General features: G+C 38.8%; 2 protein-coding genes across 11 annotated transcripts in view; one reads left to right on the top strand and one right to left on the bottom strand.

Moving 5' to 3' along the window:
- Nucleotides 1-206: 206 nt before the first annotated feature.
- Tmed5 (transmembrane p24 trafficking protein 5) lies at nucleotides 207-14,429 on the bottom strand. Its single transcript, XM_027425948.2, has 4 exons — nucleotides 14,153-14,429; nucleotides 10,099-10,196; nucleotides 4,348-4,531; nucleotides 207-3,345 (listed from the first exon to the last, which is right to left on the bottom strand). Exons 1-4 carry the CDS (start codon nucleotides 14,342-14,344, stop codon nucleotides 3,127-3,129), a joined length of 693 nt encoding a protein of 230 aa, XP_027281749.1. The 5' UTR covers nucleotides 14,345-14,429; the 3' UTR covers nucleotides 207-3,126.
- Nucleotides 14,430-14,785: 356 nt separating this feature from the next.
- Nucleotides 14,786-17,919, top strand: part of Ccdc18 (coiled-coil domain containing 18) — a 94,819-nt gene continuing 91,685 nt past the window's right edge. For 6 of the 10 annotated variants that reach the window (XM_027425941.2, XM_027425934.2, XM_027425939.2 and 3 more), the window contains exons 1-3: nucleotides 14,786-14,927; nucleotides 15,913-16,085; nucleotides 17,388-17,521. In XM_027425941.2, the coding sequence (XP_027281742.1) occupies nucleotides 17,486-17,521 (36 nt within the window). In that variant the 5' untranslated portion in view covers nucleotides 14,786-14,927; nucleotides 15,913-16,085; nucleotides 17,388-17,485. The other 4 variants (XM_027425935.2, XM_027425937.2, XM_035447241.1 and 1 more) reach the window with 4 other exon arrangements.

Here is a 17,919-nt window from a genome sequence, read left to right on the forward strand (position 1 = left end):
CTTTTACATTTAAGAATTTGAGCTGGAGAGATGGCTTAGAGGTTAAGAGCACTGGCAGCTCTTCCAGAGGTCCTGAGTTCAATTCCCAGCATCTACGTGGTAGCTCACGACCACCCATAGTGGGATCTCCTGCCCTCTTCTGTTACATGTATGTGCAGCTACAGCACTCATAACATCAAAAAAGGAAAACAATTATGATAGGTTGGTAAAATTTCTCTCACAGTTAATTTTTATTAGCTGTAAAGATCCCAGTATACATAGTCTCTTGCTCATTTAAGATGATTTCACAAATATAGCACAATTTGAGGAACGCTGCATTATTATACTCCATAAGAAAAAATATTACATGCTAAATTAATGTTTTATAATTCCTGATTTTTCAGAATTTTCACTGCAGGTACAAAATTACAGGGACTTGGTTTTTGTTAATTTTAAGATGTAATGTTTAATGGTAAATATACCTAAGTACACCATGATTTATAGTTTATTTCAACAATGTTTTCAAACACTTATGTAACTTTATTTATTGACCTTGTGAAAGAGCCCATAATCCAAATGCAATTCATAATGGTGATGTCTACACCATTAACAACAAGATAAAAGTCAGATCAAGTGATGGCTTACTTGATTTTAGCGTAATTGAGAAAATAACATCAAAAGGCTCATGAAGCAGATAATACACATTTAAAAATAAACATTTTGTTTTTTTTGCTTACAATTTTACTTTTTTACGATTAATACAGGCAACATGGTTCTTAATACCTTTTTTTTTTTACTTCTGTCTATAAAAATAAAATCTTTAACAGTCCTAAATTACTTTTTCCAATAAAGATATTATTAACCATTTTAAATGGCAGGAAGTAACTGATTTTAAAGTCAGTGGCACAAATTACATACAAGATGACGTAACAAATACAGTGTTAGGTAAGGATTTAAGAGAAGAGTACAGTACGGGCTGTCTCTAAGAGGTAGAATTCTTAATCACAGTCTTGCAGAAAAGATGCAGGAGACTCAGTGTACTCTGCTTATCAGTTATGGAGTCTACAGCTGGCTTCTCTTGTATGTAAAGTGGGAAAGGGGGCGTTGCTAGTAATGGTCTCATTGACCTTTTGTTCTCTATGTGCTGGATGAGCTTTGCTTAGAATACTGGAGCATTTTCTTGGCCAGTTAGTGGTCATATATGGCATTTACCTTATGTTTTGAAAAGCCTCTGATTAGGGAAAAATAAATTTCTGTCTTCCCCCAAGGGCCCTATCTCTGTTACTATTCTAAGTATAAATTGTAAATGAAGTATTTCTTTGGGTGCCATATTTGTTTTGTGTGTGTGCATGCATTTGCAGGATGGTAGTGCAAGATCATTATTGCTCAGTAAGAATTATGGCAATATACATATATGGGCTATATATAATTATATACATATACATATACATATACATATACATATACATATACATATATATATATATATATATATATATATATATATATATATGGGTTCAATACCCAGATTTGACTGGATTATTTCTAATTGACAATACATTTATCATAACTATAGATGGGCCTAACTTAAGTTCTGTTTCATGAGGTTAAAATTACTAATACTTGAATAATAAATTAGAAAGACAGCATTTTTTTGTGTATTGGCTTTTATATCCATCTTGGGTGTTTATAATCTGGGATTGTTTTAATCCTTCAAAGTCAGTAAGTGATCATAGGTAATTTTGTGAAAGTTATAATAAAAACTATAATAAATATGTATACCCAGTGCTCAATCTTATGGTAGGATGTACATTTTGTAAAAATCTACCCAAACATTTATAATTCAAAACAGTAACTAGAAAAATAAAAACTATGAGAAATACAATTTCTTCCAGTGCACTTCAGATTATTCTGTTTTCCAATTAGAATTGGATTCCAGATATCATGGTTTTATTTTGGTGAACTTTTGGTATCTGGTGTTCTCAAGTTTATTTTGGTTTTTTTCTCATGGCTCTGATGGTAACAAATATCAAAACCAATTGCTATTGGCCGGGTGGTGATAGCACAGGCCTTTAATCCCAGCATGGGGGAGGCAGAGGTAGGTGGATCTCTGAGTTTGAGGCCGGCCTGGTCTATAAAGTGACTTCCAGGACAGCCAAGGCTACACAGAAAAACCCTGTTGGAAACAACAAAAAAGAAAACCCAATAGATTTTGATGGGTAATATAAAAATACATTCATCTTATCTCAAAGTTAATCTTAGCTAATGTCTAGACAGAATGCATCCTATTCATAAACATTAACTACCCTTTATCTATCTTCACATAAGAAAACCTTTGTAATGGTATTTCAAAGAAAAAGACATTGCCTAATTTTTATGAGGAAAGAATGCCTTTCCAGTTTTAATTATTAAAAATGTCAGCTTTTGGAAATGTAGACTAAGTATATAAAAACTAGTACTTTTGGATTTGGTTATAAAAATCTTAAAAATAGCTGGGCAGTGGGGGTACATGTCTTTATTCTCAGCACTTGGGAGGCAGAGGCAGAAGAGGATCTGTGAGTTTGAAACAGGCCTGGTCTACAGAGGATAGCCAGGGCTACATAGAGAAACCCTGTTTTTTTGTTTTTTTAAAAAAAAAGATCTTAAAAAATATAATTTCAGTGGTATACTTACCTCTAGTTACTTTTTTGGAGAGATGATCTATTTAGTTCTAATAGAAAAAACTGATCTATTTCGTTCACAATTACATAATTCTCAAATGACTTGTAACCTAAGTTTGTACCTGCCACATTTACAGAGAAAGCTCTGGGTGAAAGCAAAGTGGTGGTGTGTTTATGAATACGTTCATTCATGTAATTCATATGATATTTGGGAAATATTTTTGAGCATAGAAAAATAGCTAATATGGCTTCATTCAACTAAGTCTAAATTTTATATGATATTTAGTTATACACTTAAGTTTATAACTGGGTCAATAAAGTTATCTGGACATAAAATGAGGATTTTCCTTTTATATTAAATTTTACATATCTTACACTTATTTTCTGAAAATGTTATGGAAAAGACTGTTAATGACCTTGATTGTAACAGTGTATTAGAATGTGCTGCTTCTTGTTTATTTCAATGTTAAGTAATCTTGTTGGAGTTTTAAGTTCTACTTTTCCTCTTATCTTCAAATAAACTTTTCAGCATATAGACCTGAATAGCTGACACAACCACCATGACCATCAAATTAACCACGGACCAGAAGTTGACTCTGTCAAAGTTGCTTTCTTGTATGTTTCGATCACGAGCTTCAAATGCTCTAAGCAGCGTTTGTATGTGGCCACTTTTGCTTAGTCTGGACTTGATGCTGTTGATGGATTCCTGGAGATAAATATAATTTTACTATTAAAAATACTAAGAACAAGTTCCTTTAGTAATATGATTCATGCTAGTTTTTAAAATCAAAATATATAAGAATACAATTCAATTAAAGGGCAGGTATGACATCACTTGGAGATCCTCCATGAGGCTTTAAAATAGTAATGATAAATTTAACAGGAATAAAGATACCATGACAAGATCAAAGTATTTGAGTAGTATGCACTAGGACTTACTTTTATATGTATTATCTCTCACATGGTTCTGACAACCATAAGCTTTTTTTTTTTTTTTTTTTTTTTTTTTTTTTTTTTTGGTTTTTTCGAAACAGGGTTTCTCTGTGTAGCTTTAGAGCCTATCCTGGCACTCGCTCTGGAGACCAGGCTGGCCTCGAACTCAGAGATCCGCCCACCTCTGCCTCCTGAGTGCTGGGATTAAAGGCGTGGGCCACACCAAGACATATTTTAAATTGAAGTTTTTAAGAGATCAACTGATTATATTTTTAGTTATTAGTCAATTTTTACCTAATGCATTGTGTGTCTATAATATTTTACTGGTTGAATGTTTGTTATGTCTTCTAGGGAGGTCCAACACACATTTTAACAGATGTCTGGAGTGATATAAGAGGCATAAGCTATGAAATGCCAGCAAACCTTGCACTGAAAAGAGTCCCAGAGCTTTCAAAAGCACTTGTAAGACTTTAGACATGTGAAATTCACTTCAGATTTGTGACCTCTGAAACTATGAGAAAATAAGTTTGTTTTTCATTTTTAAATTGCACAGTTTCTACAAAAGTATTGTTGTAGAAGCATTCATTTGAGGTAAGTGATTTATAAAACTAATAAAACGATAAACATATGCTAAAATTGAGATCGAAATGATGTAAAAAATATGGCAGAAACAGTTCTTGGCAAATACAGTTATGAATGCTTAGTTCACTCCCTGTCATACAATAAAAATCTCTGGCTGCTGAACTGTCAATATTTATGAAAAGGTCATACTCACCAAGATGTCCTCCAGTTTCATCTCTAGCACATCTGTGCCAGTAATATATTTTTTCCAGTCTTCTTGTTCTTGAGCCTCTTCTCCCATGTTATCCAGGATCAATTCAAAAAAAATTACCTTCTCAGAAATTGTGCTGAATGTATTATCAAAGCAGAACATGTAGTCTCCAACTTCAGTTTCTATACTACATTAAAACAAGGGCACACTTTAGTATTCTGTACTTCCAACCTGGACAATGAACCATATATTCAAATACTTGCAAATTATACATACTTGAAATTTACTTGGTCAATTATGTTAAATTACTTTTTTTTTTTTTTTTTTTTTTTTTTTTGGAGACAGTCCTGGCATACCCTTTATAGACCAGGCTAGCCTGAACTCAGAGATCCCTGTGCCTCTGCCTCCCTAGTCCTGGGAATAAAGGTGTGTGCCACCAATTCCCTGCTTGCTTGATCTAAAGTTCTTTTTCGTGGAGGAAAAGAATGGGATTCAAAGTTGAAATACATGGTAAATCATAATAAGCTTTAATATTTACAATTTAAAGCAATTTTATACTGAATTCTATTCATATGTCAATATAACAAACAAGCTCCCCTTCAATAGAGATTAATCAAAATTAGTTTTCAAAAGCAGTGATCGTTGGAGCTGGAGAGATAGGTGGCTCAGAACCACACCTGTGGCTTACACCCAACCCTTAAGTTTCAAGGGATCTGACATCTTTTTCTGATCTTGACAGGTCACATATACACAATATTTTGTTTGTGTTTTCGAGACAGGATTTCCCTGTATGGCTTTGGAGGCTGTCCTGGAACTCACTTTGTAGACCAGGCTGGTCTCAAACTTACAGAGATCCGCCTGCCTCTGCCTCTTGAGTGCTGGGATTAAAGTTGTGCCCCACCAACTCCTGGAGCAACATTTTTTTTTTTTTAATCAGTAATTGTAGAAAGGGTTTTCTGTCAGGTTTCTGACATATTAAATGTATTCTTAAAATATAGTTTACAAGGATAAGAGATGAGGTCTGTAGCCAATAACTGGAACTCTACTCTCTGTGAGATGACCTGTATTGAATAAATGCCATTCACATCTAAACTGAACTTTTAAGTTCTTGGTCTTGCTGGCCACTGTGGTTCTTGTCTATAACCCCAGAATTCAGGAGACTGAGGCAGGAGGGTCGCTGTGACTTTGAGGCCAGTCTATGATACAATGTGAGACTCTGTCTCAAAAAATTAAATGCTTTGAGACAGTATTACTATGTAGCCTTGGCAGGCTTAGAACTTGGCTATGTAGACCAGGCTGGCCTTGAACTTACAGAGATCCTCCTGCTTCTGCCTCCTCAGTACTGAGATTAAAGTGTATGCCCTACCCCCCCCCAAAAAAAATTCTTACTACCTTCACAATTCTTGATTTGGCCAGAGTTTATTTAGTGGAGTGGTTGCTTGCTTGCTTGCTTGTTTGCTTCCCTCCCTCCCGCCTTTCTTTTTGTTTTGTTATTCCAGACAGAGTTTCTCTGTGTAGCTTTGGAGCCTGTCCTGGAACTCTCTTTGTATACCAGGCTCAAACTCACAGAGCTCTGCCTGCCTCTACCTCCCTTGTGCAGGGATTAAAGTCTTGGGGCTGTGGAGTCATTATCTAACCATTTCTGTGCCCCCTGCTGTTTAGTGGAAAGAAGCCCTACAAAGAAAACCACTCTACATGGTAATGATATTTATTACAGTTGCTCCTTATATTTTTGGTTGTGAGCCTAGCCTTTAAGGGCTGAGCCATCTCTACAGTTGCCCCTTAACAAAACAAACACCATTTTCTTTTTAAGAATGGCAAAACTACATTTTTATAGTCGATTCATAGAGTAACTAATCTTTGTTTAATTATCCCACAAGAGACTGGAATAACACTTTCAAACACTCATCTAAAATCAACACGAGACACTGGTAGATCTACTGGGTTAAATAAATATATTCTGTGAGAATTCTAAATTCAGGTAAAATTTTTCTTTATAGTTCTTTTTATTGAGCCAGAGAGAAATTATAAATAGCAATGAACCTAGTATGTGTATTACCTGAATGGATCCTGCTCCATACAAAAGGTAATTTTCTTTAGTGAAAATTCTAATAAGGGCTTAGATGTGTAAGAAAGATTTTCACTTAGATGAATCTTTCTGGATGCATTTACACTGCCTGCCACTCAATTTTCAATTTCCCAAGAGAGGCTTCGGTTGGTATTGGAGGGTCTAAGTGGGGATGGGAGTCAGAGTTGCTCTTTTTGTTAAACAGCATTAGATTAAAAAAAAAAAAGATATCTGGGAGATGTAAAGATAAATTAATGAAAAAAAAAAAGGTATTATGTATACAGTGTTCTGCCTGCATGCTAGCCAGAAGAGGGCACTAGATCTCATTATAGATGGTTGTAAGCCACCATGTGGTTGCTGGGAATTGAACGCAGGGCCTCTGGAAGGAAGAGCAGTCACTGCTCTTAACCTTTGAGCCATCTCTCCAGTCCCCCTCTGATATCTTTAATGAATCTTTATTGAACTAGAGGACATTAACTTGTACTTCCTTATATCTCAGCATATCTTGACTGTATTTCTTTTGATTGACATTCAATATTATATAATTATGCTTGGCAGAGGCATGATCTTCAGTGAAACTCAGATCTACTTGGCACCTGTTAATTTTGGGGCAAGAGTCATTTATCAAAGGATGCTAAGAATTTACTGCAATTTAAAAGTGCCTAAAACAGTTGGGTATGGTGGTGCCCACCTTTAAACCTGGAAGGCAGAGATGGGCAATTTTGACCAGCATGGCCTACACACAGCTCCAGGACAGCCAAGGACACATAGAGACCCTGTCTCCAACAAACAAATAAACAAAGCCTACAGCTGCTGAGGGGATGCAGCTCCGTGACTGAACCTTTGACCAGCACTATTCGTGTATAATGTTCAGGTTTCACTGTCGTGCCTTTTTCTAGTCATTACTGTGAGTGAGGGTGCAGTGAAACTACTGTCCACTCCATGGATTGAAACTGTCAAAGTCATGGGATGATGGCAATGCCCCTTCAGTAAAACAATTCTACAAATAATGGGAAACAATTACTGTTTTCCACAAGGAAAAAAAAAAAAGCTGTTCTTTCTGTTCTTTCTAATATCTACCCTGGGAACAGTGACTCTGCTAAATTCCTACAGCTGTCCTCAAATGTGCCCTTGTTAGAGTAGGTATAGCCTTGTTGGAAGAAGTATGTGACTGGGGGTGGGCTTTGCGGTTTCAAATGTTCAAGCCAGGCCCAGTGTCTCTTCTGCTGTCTGTCAATTCTATCTAGATGTAGAACTCTCAACCCCTCCAGCACCATGTGTGCCTGCACACTGCAATGCTCTCTGCCATGATGACAGTGCACTAAACCTCTGAACTGTAAGCCAGCCACCCAATTAAATGTTTTCCTTCATAAGAGCTGCTGTGGTCATGGTGTTGCTTCACAACAATAGAAACTCCAACACAAAACTTTTTTTTTAAGTTGACTTTCTCAGATATTTTGTCACAGCCAGAGCAAATATTGGAGAACAGAATGAGGAACAATTTTAAAAAGAGACAAAGGATTATTTCCCAAGAAAAACTTTCCATCATACTCAATGTATATCATCATATGTACAACAATTGTGAAACCAATTCATCACATGTCTAACCTATGGCTCACAGGCTGCGTGTCCTAATGTGTCAGAGGATGGCTATGAATGCAGCTCAATGCAAAACAGTAAACTTGCTAACAAGATTGGTTCCTTTTATAATTTCTTTTTGTAACTTGGTTATGTAGTTCTTGAGTGTAAAATCTGGAGACATTATTGTAGAGTCAAAAGGTTGGATAGACCTATTCCAAAGGGGTATGATAATGCTCCAAAAAGGGCTGTATGTATCTATGTGTGTATCTATGTGTGTATATGTGTATATATATATATACACATATATCCTTCAAAGTTAAACCTTTCCTGAGTGTTTTATTATTGTCAATAGGCTTTCCTAGTATCTCAAAAGCAGCAGGAATTCACAGGCAATACAGAAGTAGTATGCAAGAATGACACTAAAATTAGTGGCCAATAGATAGCTTTTTTTAGAGACCTGGCTGATTGCCTGATCTTTTTCTTGGGGGAGGGGAGCTGAGACAGGGTTTGTTTGTGTAGCCCTAGATGTCCTGAAACTCACTCTGTAGACTAGGCCAGTCTCAAACTCAAAGAGCTCTGCTTGCCTCTGTCTCCTGAGTGCTGGGATTAAAGGCACAGCCACCAAGGCAAGCTTTATACATATTTATGTTTAATCCTTCGTATGCAAGCTTTATACATATTTATGTTTAATCCTTCGTATTTTTCTGAAGAATTAAATAAAACTAGATTATATTTTATTATTTGAGAAGTTATTCAACCCTTCATTAATCATATTAAATGCTGAAAAATTCATTAATATCTGAACAACTAAGTAGCTAATATTTTATGTGTATGAGTGTTTTGCCTTTGTGTACATATGTATACCATGTGTGTGTTTGGTGTCTATGGAGGTCAGAAGAGGATGCCTAAATCCCTTGGGAATGGAGTTGTGAGAGCTGTGAGGCACCATTTGGGTGCTGGGAGCCACTTCTGGGGATCTGATAGAGTTCTGGCTTCCTCAGGTACCTGTTACATATGTGGACCACATACATGCATGCAAGCAAAACAATCATACACACAAAATTAAAAAAAAAAAATATCTGGGCAGTGGTAGCTAATGCCTTTAATCCCAGCCCTTGGGAGGCAGAGGCAGGATGATCTCTGTGAGTTTGAGGCCAGCCTGGTCTACAGAGTGAATTCCAGGATAGTCCAGGCTACACAGAGAAATCCTGTCTCAAAACTAAGAAAAAAAAAGAGAGAGAGAGAGATAAAGAAAAAAAGAAAAACATGATGTTAGGATTAAATACCTTTAATCCTAGCATTCAGGGGGCTGGAGAGATGGCTCAGAGGTTAAGAGCACTGACTGCTCTTCCAGAGGTCCTGAGTTCAATTCCCAGCAACCACATGGTGGCTCACAACCATCCATTATGAGATCTGGTGTGCAGAAATACATGGAAGCAGAATGTTGTATACATAATAAATAAATCTTTAAAAAAAAGGGTAAAAACCACAAACGCTATCTAAAATAAATAAATAAATAAGAGGCAAAGCAAGCAGATCTGAGTTCTAGTCCAGTTAGTTACATGCTTGAACTCCTGTCTCAAAACAAAAACAAAAACAAAAGAACATTTTTCAGCCAAAAAGGCAGACATAAAATGTTACAGTAGATTAACCAAAGCAAAGGAAAACGTCAGCTAGGAGTGGTGCCCTTAGTGATGGATGCCTATGATCACAGCCACTGGGGAGACTGAGGTATAGGATCCCGATTCCCTGAAATTGAGGTCAGCCTGGGTAACAGAGAACCTAGTTTCAAAAGAAACAGCTAAAAATGAAAGAGTAGGGTAAGTAGAAGACATTTCCACTGGAATGGCCCACTATCAAAAACTGTATGTTTTTTTTTAAAAAAAATGATATAGTTATATAATATTGATAAATAGTAGTAAGTGTACCAATGTACTGACTTTCTCCACCTTTTATGAGATTCAGCCAAAAGAACTCAATAGACATTACTTGGGCATGGTGGCATACATCTATAATTCCAGCACTCAGGAGGCTAAGGTAAAAGGTTCCAAGCCAGCTAGGGATACATGTAAATATATTGTGTCTCAAACAAATAATCAACTTACGTGTGAACACCATCTGTTTTTCTTTGCTCAAAAACTAAGGTTCTGCCCTCTGGTGAGGCAAGATGGAAATCAATATCTAATTCTGCTCCATCTAAAACCTATAGAAGAAAAAAAATACATATTACAAACTCTGAAAATAGAAACTTCTATAAAGTAAACCATGTGACATAAAGGCTTTTAAAAGATTCCATCCATCCATCCATCCATCCATCCATCCATCTGGCACAAGGTCTCTTTATGTTGCCTTGGCTGTCTTGGAACACTATGTAAATCAGGCTTGGCCTGCCTCTGCCTCCCTTGGAGTTCTGGGACTAAAGGCTTATACCACCATGTCCTACCTTTAAAAGATGTGTAAGTTGTGCTCCAACTTTTTCTGAGACAGGGTCTCATTACATAGCCCAGGCTGGCTTTGAACTCGACACCCTTCTCCCTAGCCTCCTGAGCATTTAGAATTACCGGTGTATGGCACCATTCCTGGCATTCAAGGGCATTTCTTACTAATAAAAAATATTTTCCCATCTGATTTCTTTCACTAACTCCATAATTGGTTTCCCTGCATCTCATTTTGCTTCCTTTAAATCTGCTTTTCACACTCCATCCAGCAATCTGCTTAAATCTTAGGTGTCTGCCAGGCAGTGGTGGTGTGTTGTGGGATTGTTGGGATTGGTGTAATAAAAAAGCTGAATGCCCAGTAGCTAGGCAAGAGAGGTAGGAGGGACTTCCAGGCAGAGAAAGACCCCTGGGAAGAAGAAAGGCCGATGGGTGGATGGAGATGAGATAACACCATGTGGCAGATGTAGATGTAGATTAGTATAAATGGGCTAATTTAAGGTATAAGCAGTGGGACAAGCCTATGCTAAGGCCATGGTTTTACAGTTAGTAAATCTGTGTTATTTGTGAGCTGGCTATCATGACTCACGCCTTTAATTCTAGCACTTGGGATGCAGAGGCAGGTGGATTACTGTGAGTTTGAGGCCAGGCTAGTTTACAGATCTAGGTTAAGGACAGCCAAGGGTGTTACACAGTGAAACCTGGTCTCTCAAAACCAAAAAGAAATAAAAAACCTTATGTGTCATTGCAAAGGGAAAAGCTATTATGAAGCACGTTATGGCTCCTTCTCTGTTGCCTAGCTGTGTGTCTATTTCCTATTTTGCTATTTCTACCCTCAGACTTTGCAGTGTTCAAAATAAAGACTTAATACTTACAGTACCCCTCTGAACACTCAAACTATACATCCTAAAATCAGTTTTTCCCTTTTCGGAAATTGTCCTCATTACTTGCATTATCATCTCATTTTCAGATTTAATTTTATTTTCTTCAACAGCCCTATTCTCTGAAAACCAAGAAATGACTATGTAATCTTACTTTATTGAAATTACCTGTTGAAGTAGGGTGTGGTGGCTCATGCTGCAATGCCAGTACTGGGGAATCCTGGGGAGGACTATAGGGGGAAATGCTGACCATACCCGCATGGGGGCTGGCACAGGGGATGCTGACCACGAGCTCTAGAGAGGCAGAGGCAAGCAGATCTCTGTGATTTCAAGGCCAGCCTATTGTGCAGAGTAAATTCCAGGACAGGCAAAAGTATACAGAGAAACCCTGTCTCAGAAAAATGAAAAAAGAAAAGTAAAAGAAATAGTTTTTAAAAAAGCTACCTAAAGATGGAAAATACACAGAGAGTCTGGATACTGTATGTTATAGTGGTGTCTTTAAATTTTTTGATTGCTGAGGAAAGAGCTATAGCTACTAAAATATATTTGATTATAAATGTTGCTGGGTTAATCCAACATATTTTGAAAATGCTTTGACTTCTAAATTTAAGTATAAGGATGGGTTACCTGGGAAAAGAGTTTCTCTTTTGTTTCCACAGTAAGTGAAAAGCTGTGGATTCCTTCCAGACTAATATGGTTTGATGAAGCAAGACCCCCCCCAACCCCACCCCCAAGCAGTGTCCCAGGTGATCCAGCATCTAAAATGAAATGATTCAACCTTGCAGACTACTACAACAAGGACTTGGCCAGGTTTCTGTGTTTTCTAAGGATCCCCATGGTATTTCAACGATCCCTAACAGCAGGAAGTAGTTTGGAGAGAATGACGATGACCAATATCCCAAATATTGTTTGTAAATGTTTGTTTTCATTTAAATGGGGCTGGTTATAAATGGTTAAGGATCACAACCAATCTCTTTCTACAGGAAAAAAAAGATTATGATATAGAAGTGAATACTTTGTATTGGAATGGATTTTCATTTATTGATACAAATTTAAGGCCAATTTTGTTATATGTATATTTCTCCTCTTGTTTAGGTATTGTTTGTATAGCTCATTAAAAATGTAATATATAATTAAGTACAGATTATAGATAGTTACCTATATTATAGTTTCCTATAGTTAGGTTAGTTAGGTTTTCTAGATATATAGAGATATATTTAAAATGGATAGGCATTCTTCATACCTTTCAAAGACCTACATAATATGGCATTTAAAATGGTTTAGGGTTTTCATGACCGTGAGACACAACTGCTTCTGGCACACCAATTACTTCAGAGAGGAAGATTGGGCATCAAAGAAACTCACTATGGGAGTTTGCTTTCAATATGACAAGATTAGCCATTTGGGCAAGAAACTGCTCTTGTCTGGATTGCTTGACTGTATGCTGTTATGAACTGGATATGAAGGACCTGCAGGAGAGTGATTGCTGAAACAAGATGGGACAGTGCTGCAGAGTTCCTGCATCATGGAAGAGTCTGCCAGACATTCTGCAGGACACAGAAAAATGACTGACAAACTGCCAGGTGGACAGTTTGAAATTTCCTGCTTTGATGAGAAGTTTGTCAGACATGCTGTGGCCTATGGGCCAAAGATGGATGCCCCAACATTACAGAGGAGCTTCAGGTGACTGTCCAGGTAGTGAGATGTCTCTGTCAATTCTAGGGTTTGTATAATATCCTTCTGTGGTCTTTGATGGAGTTGAACACAGATAACATTAAGAAAACACTAAGTTTTCCTTAGTTATGATAAAAGATAAATTACATATAAGACTTTAGACTCACAAAGATATATTTTCTTTAAATCTTGCTAAATGTTAATGAACTAAATATTGTAACTATAGTTCTTACTTGATAACTGTTTTTGTTATATATAATTTTACTATGTTAAAACCTTTCTTTTTATTTAGACAGCAAAGAGGAGATGATGGGGTTGTCCTTCTACATGTGTTTATCTTATTGGTTGGTGAATAAAATAGGGCAACGAGATCGATAAGACTAGGAGAAGAGGAGGATTCTGGGAAACGTAGGCCGAATCAGTCTCAGTCTTCACGAGAGGAGTAACAGGTCCTGGACTCTTTCTCTGGTAAGAAGAGACCACGTGGAAATATATAGATTAACAGAAATGGGTTAAGTAAGACAGAGATAGCCAATAAGAAGCCCAAGCGAATGGCCAACAGTATTATAATTAAAAAAAAGAAAACAACTACATGGGAAGAATGCTGACAAAGTTCAAAGTTTTAATATACTATTATCCTATTGGGTTTGAAAGTAATGGATACACAACCGGGACGGAAATGGACCACTAACTCCCACAACATCTCCTTACAACACATTTCAAGAATGTGACTTAGAGGTATTCACATGGTCACAATTCAAAGTTCCTTAACAGAAGCAAACATCTTGACGATTTTATAATATTGGAATTTAGTTAAAGTGGTAAGGGTGATTCAAACAAGTGTCATCATTTCGTCCAACAACAACAACAATAAACGTGTGTCAGCCCCGTACTGTGAAGTCTCAAAATCTCAGTGTACACTAGCTAGGACAGCTGTGGGCGACTTAAGAAACAAAGACCAACGTCACCAGTGCTGGCCTCTTTCCGACCGGAGAAAAGGGAAGAGAGACGGGCTCAGTGTCAATTTTAGGACTGGCCAAACTTGTGAGCCTGGCTTCGTGCGCCTACGCAAGCTGAGCCGGCCAGCTTCCCAGGAGACCCTCCCCGGGTCCGGAAGTCTTCCCAGGCCGTGAGAAGCCCAAGGAAGGCCCGCTCGCTCCGGGACTTACTTGGTACTCGATCTCCAACGAGGCCTTCAGGGGCATGGGCTGGTAGAAGCATTCCTTCTGGCCGGCCGGGAGCGTGAAGGTGAAGTCGCTGTCCAAAGAGGGTCTGAAGCCGGCCGCCCCCCGCAACAGCGCCGGGGGCAGAGCGGCCAGGAAGAGCACCGGGAACGGCAGCCAGACACTCCGGCCCCCCATCCCTGCTCCTTCGAAGGGGAAGTGCTGTCCTCCACGGGGCTGGGCGAGGGCGGGCCTTTCTGTCGTTCCCTTTATGCACCCGCCCTGGGTTTCGGATCCTCCCTCGCTTCACACCAGACTTGGAGATTTTGGCTTCTTCCCTCACACACACACACCAATGAGCTTTGGCGGCGGTCATCATGGGAAATGTAGTCCAATATGAACCCGGACTTCTAGGTTTTGACTTCTTCCCTCACACAGACACACACCAATGAGCCCTGGCTGCGGTCGTCACGGGAAATGTAGTCCAATACGAGCCCGGCGTGAGGCCCATCCGTACCTCCAGCCTCATTTCCCGGCACGCACTGCGCTCCGGCGTCGTTTGCGGAGCCTGCGTGGGGGCGGGGCTTGTGGCACCGGAGGCGCGTCCCAACGGCTCCCGCGGCGGTTCGAACTCCTTGCCGCTGAGGTTCGCTGGTTCTCCTCCTCCTGTGTTAGAGGCTTCCATGTCGCGGCCTGCTCGAGTGTCCCAGGCTTCCGAGCGCAGTGGAGCCGCACGGTGCGCCGCCGTCTGTGGTCGCCGACTCCAGCTGCGACCTGGGTGGTGAGCAGACGCCTGCTGATTGGAAACGGGCTTTTTTCCTTCTCTTGGGAGAGTCGACGCTCACCGGGCCCGGGATGCTGCTCTGAGGCAAAATGGGAGCGGAGGATGCCAAAGGCTCCACTCCCTCCGGGCAGATGGAGCGCCTCTTATAGCAGGTTGAGCGTTCTTGAGATAAAACACGGTGTAAAAAGCATGTACTCTTTCCCACCTGTCCCACTCGGGGCCGTCTCTTGATGAGTGTGAGGTTGGGTGTTCAGCTGGAACGCATTTTTATTTATTTATTTATTTTTCAGTAGGCTTGAAGATCTGGTTGTCAGGGTCCTAGGTAAGGTGAGCCTTTCGACGTACATACGACTAGTGAATGGCCCTCAGGAAAATGGGGATGTTTTAATACTAGATGTATAATTCATTGCTGCTTTCAGAAAGGTTAGAAAATTCCTGCATGAAAATGCAGAAATTGTTGAACATGGTGTCCCGACCTGCAGGACGTCAACCTGGAGCAACCTGGAGCAAGAGAGTCAGGGATAGGGAATGGGGACAAGAGACGCAGAAAGAACGACCACAAGACAGGATTCTGATCAAGTGGCAAACTTTACTTTTTTCTCAGGCTAGCTTATATAGTCAGGAAATGGGGAGGGGCAGAATGGGTTGTCCACCAGGTGTTAGTGTAGGCAGGATATTAGGAAGCCACAAAGAGGATGTTTGGCTGGGTAAAGAGTTCATGAGTAAGAGGCCCAGGAAGGGTTGCCTAGGTGACTGAGCCTGTGGGTGGAGGACTAGGTCAGGTTGTTTCTTTTCTTGAGCTGAGGTTCTAAGGAGCTGCTATGTAAAGGTTAACTATGTGGCCTGCCAATCATGGCCTAGGATCTCATGCCCAGCCCTGAGATTTGGCTCCCAACAATATGGTTTTGAGCAGTTTTTTTTTTTTTTTTAGTCTAAATTTTCTTCTTCTTCTTCTTTTTTTCCATCATTATCCTATATGAAGCTCGAGATGTTGAATAGATGCGCAGCAGAATGGAGACCCGAGTCACTGACTGACTGGGAAAGTGTTCGAACTTAAGCAGAAGCACATTTGTGAAGACAAAACGAGAAAGAGGGTAGAAAACATTTTATCTACAAAACATCTCCTTTAATTTCAGTCCAGCTTTTTCCAATAAGGTGAGAGGGTTTATTAATCCACCCCACTCCTGCGAACTGTCGTGTAGGCAATCAATGTACTAAACTATTTTACCTGAATGGGTGAGAGAGAAGACACCTTATTCATTTATCCATTCAAAATAATGAGTTTTCCAAAATACATTATTATTTTTTACATTACTCTCTCTCTTCAAAAATAGCTTATTTTATATACACTGGTGTTTTGCCTGCAAGTGTGTCTGTGTGGGGAGTCACATCCCCTGGAAGAGGGGTCACAGACAGTTGTGAGCTGCCATGTGGGTGCTGGGAATTGAACCTGGGTCCTCTTGAAGAGCAAACAGTGCTGTTAACCCCTGAGCCATCTCTCCAGCCCTACATTACTCTCTTGTACATAATACATGGGAATTACATTTGTAGCCCAGATATTAAGAAGGGCAATGAAAGAGACACTACAATGAAAAAGATGAAATGAAATATGAAGGAGAGGCAGAATTGGGAGACTCTGCAGAAAGATCTATAGCAGGACTAGAAATTCTAACACTGTTAGTTTCATTTTAATAATTAAAATAGTAAAATATCCTTTGCTGTGATTTTAAAAATACTAGTTTTACTCTGTGTGTGGGGGTGTTTGGGATCCTCTGAAACTGGAGTTACAGACTGGTGTGAGCTGCCATGTGGGTGCTGACAATAGCAGTAAAAAGCCCTGGAAAGAGCAATCAATACCCTTAAATTCTGAGCTATCGAAACAGCTGCATCATGATTTTTCTATTTTAGTTAGTTAACCCTAGAGCGACTGGCTCACAGTTGATGCAAGCTAAGGTTCACCCCCCCAACCCATAGTTCCATGAGTTGAATTGTAAATGTCTTTTTATTTTTTATTTTTTTTTATTTTTTTGAGAGAATGTCTTAATATGTAGATCAGGCTGGCCTTGAACTCACTTGCCTCTGCCTTGCAAGGTTTAGAGGAATGGTAATTATATCCAGCCTCAAAATGTCATTTTGATCTGTGATTTTGACTTGTGAGTATGAGTATATTTAAATTTTACTGCCACTGTGAATGGAAAGAGATAAATACCCTGTAATACCACCTTTTAAGACAATATGGAAGATTGTAGTGGTAACATTTTATCAGATACCCAGGGCTTGTAAGGTGAATATTAAATTGTAACTCCTCATATTTAAGTTAATTAGAAAAGTATACCAAGCACTTTCACAGTTTCTTCTCTTCTTAAATTTTACTGCTGTGACTTATACACAAAATTTTGACTGATATCACAAAATCTTCAGGCATAATACATGAAATTTCTTTGTTTCTTTGTTAAGGAAATGGAGTATACACACTACTATAATAAAGACGACAATGATGAAGAAAGTTTGCTTGAAAATGTTGCTTCATTAAGACATGAACTGAAAATAACAGAATGGAGTTTGCAGAATTTGGGGGAAGAGTTATCCAGGCAAGAAAAAAAACATCACATGTATAAATTAAATATTAATTTATAAATATAAAATGACTAGATCTTATAAGTTATGTTTAATATGCCTCTGGACTAAGATATAACTTTGTATACTTTTTAATACAATTCAGATTGTGAAATGGAAATATTAACAAACATTTACATAGTAAGAAGACATCTTGCTGGGCACTGGTGGTGAACACCTTTACTTCCAGAACTTGGGAGGCAGAAGGTGTTCTGAGTTCGAGGCCAGCCTGGTCTTCAGAGTGAGTTCCAGGATAGCCAGAGATACACAGAGAAATCCTGTTTTGAGAAACTAACCCCTTCCTCACAAAAAACTCTTTAATATATCAGGAATCTTTATTAATCTTTCATTATTGTAGCTGCCTTTTTTTTTT

The sequence above is a fragment of the Cricetulus griseus genome, chromosome 7, assembly GCF_003668045.3.
Source record: "Cricetulus griseus strain 17A/GY chromosome 7, alternate assembly CriGri-PICRH-1.0, whole genome shotgun sequence".
In the NCBI taxonomy this organism is placed as follows: Eukaryota; Metazoa; Chordata; class Mammalia; order Rodentia; family Cricetidae; genus Cricetulus; species Cricetulus griseus.

What these genes read in the sequence shown, in the direction of transcription:
- Tmed5 (XM_027425948.2), bottom strand. Translation starts at nt 14,344, where the DNA reads ATGGGGGGCCGGAGTGTCTGGCTGCCGTTCCCGGTGCTCTTCCTGGCC. An exon ending in CGTTGGAGATCGAGTACCAA is followed by an intron (nt 10,197 to 14,152) that starts GTAAGTCCCGGA and finishes TTTCTTCTATAG; the next exon opens with GTTTTAGATGGAGCAGAATT. An exon ending in AAAACAGATGGTGTTCACAC is followed by an intron (nt 4,532 to 10,098) that starts GTAAGTTGATTA and finishes GTTTTAATGTAG; the next exon opens with TATAGAAACTGAAGTTGGAG.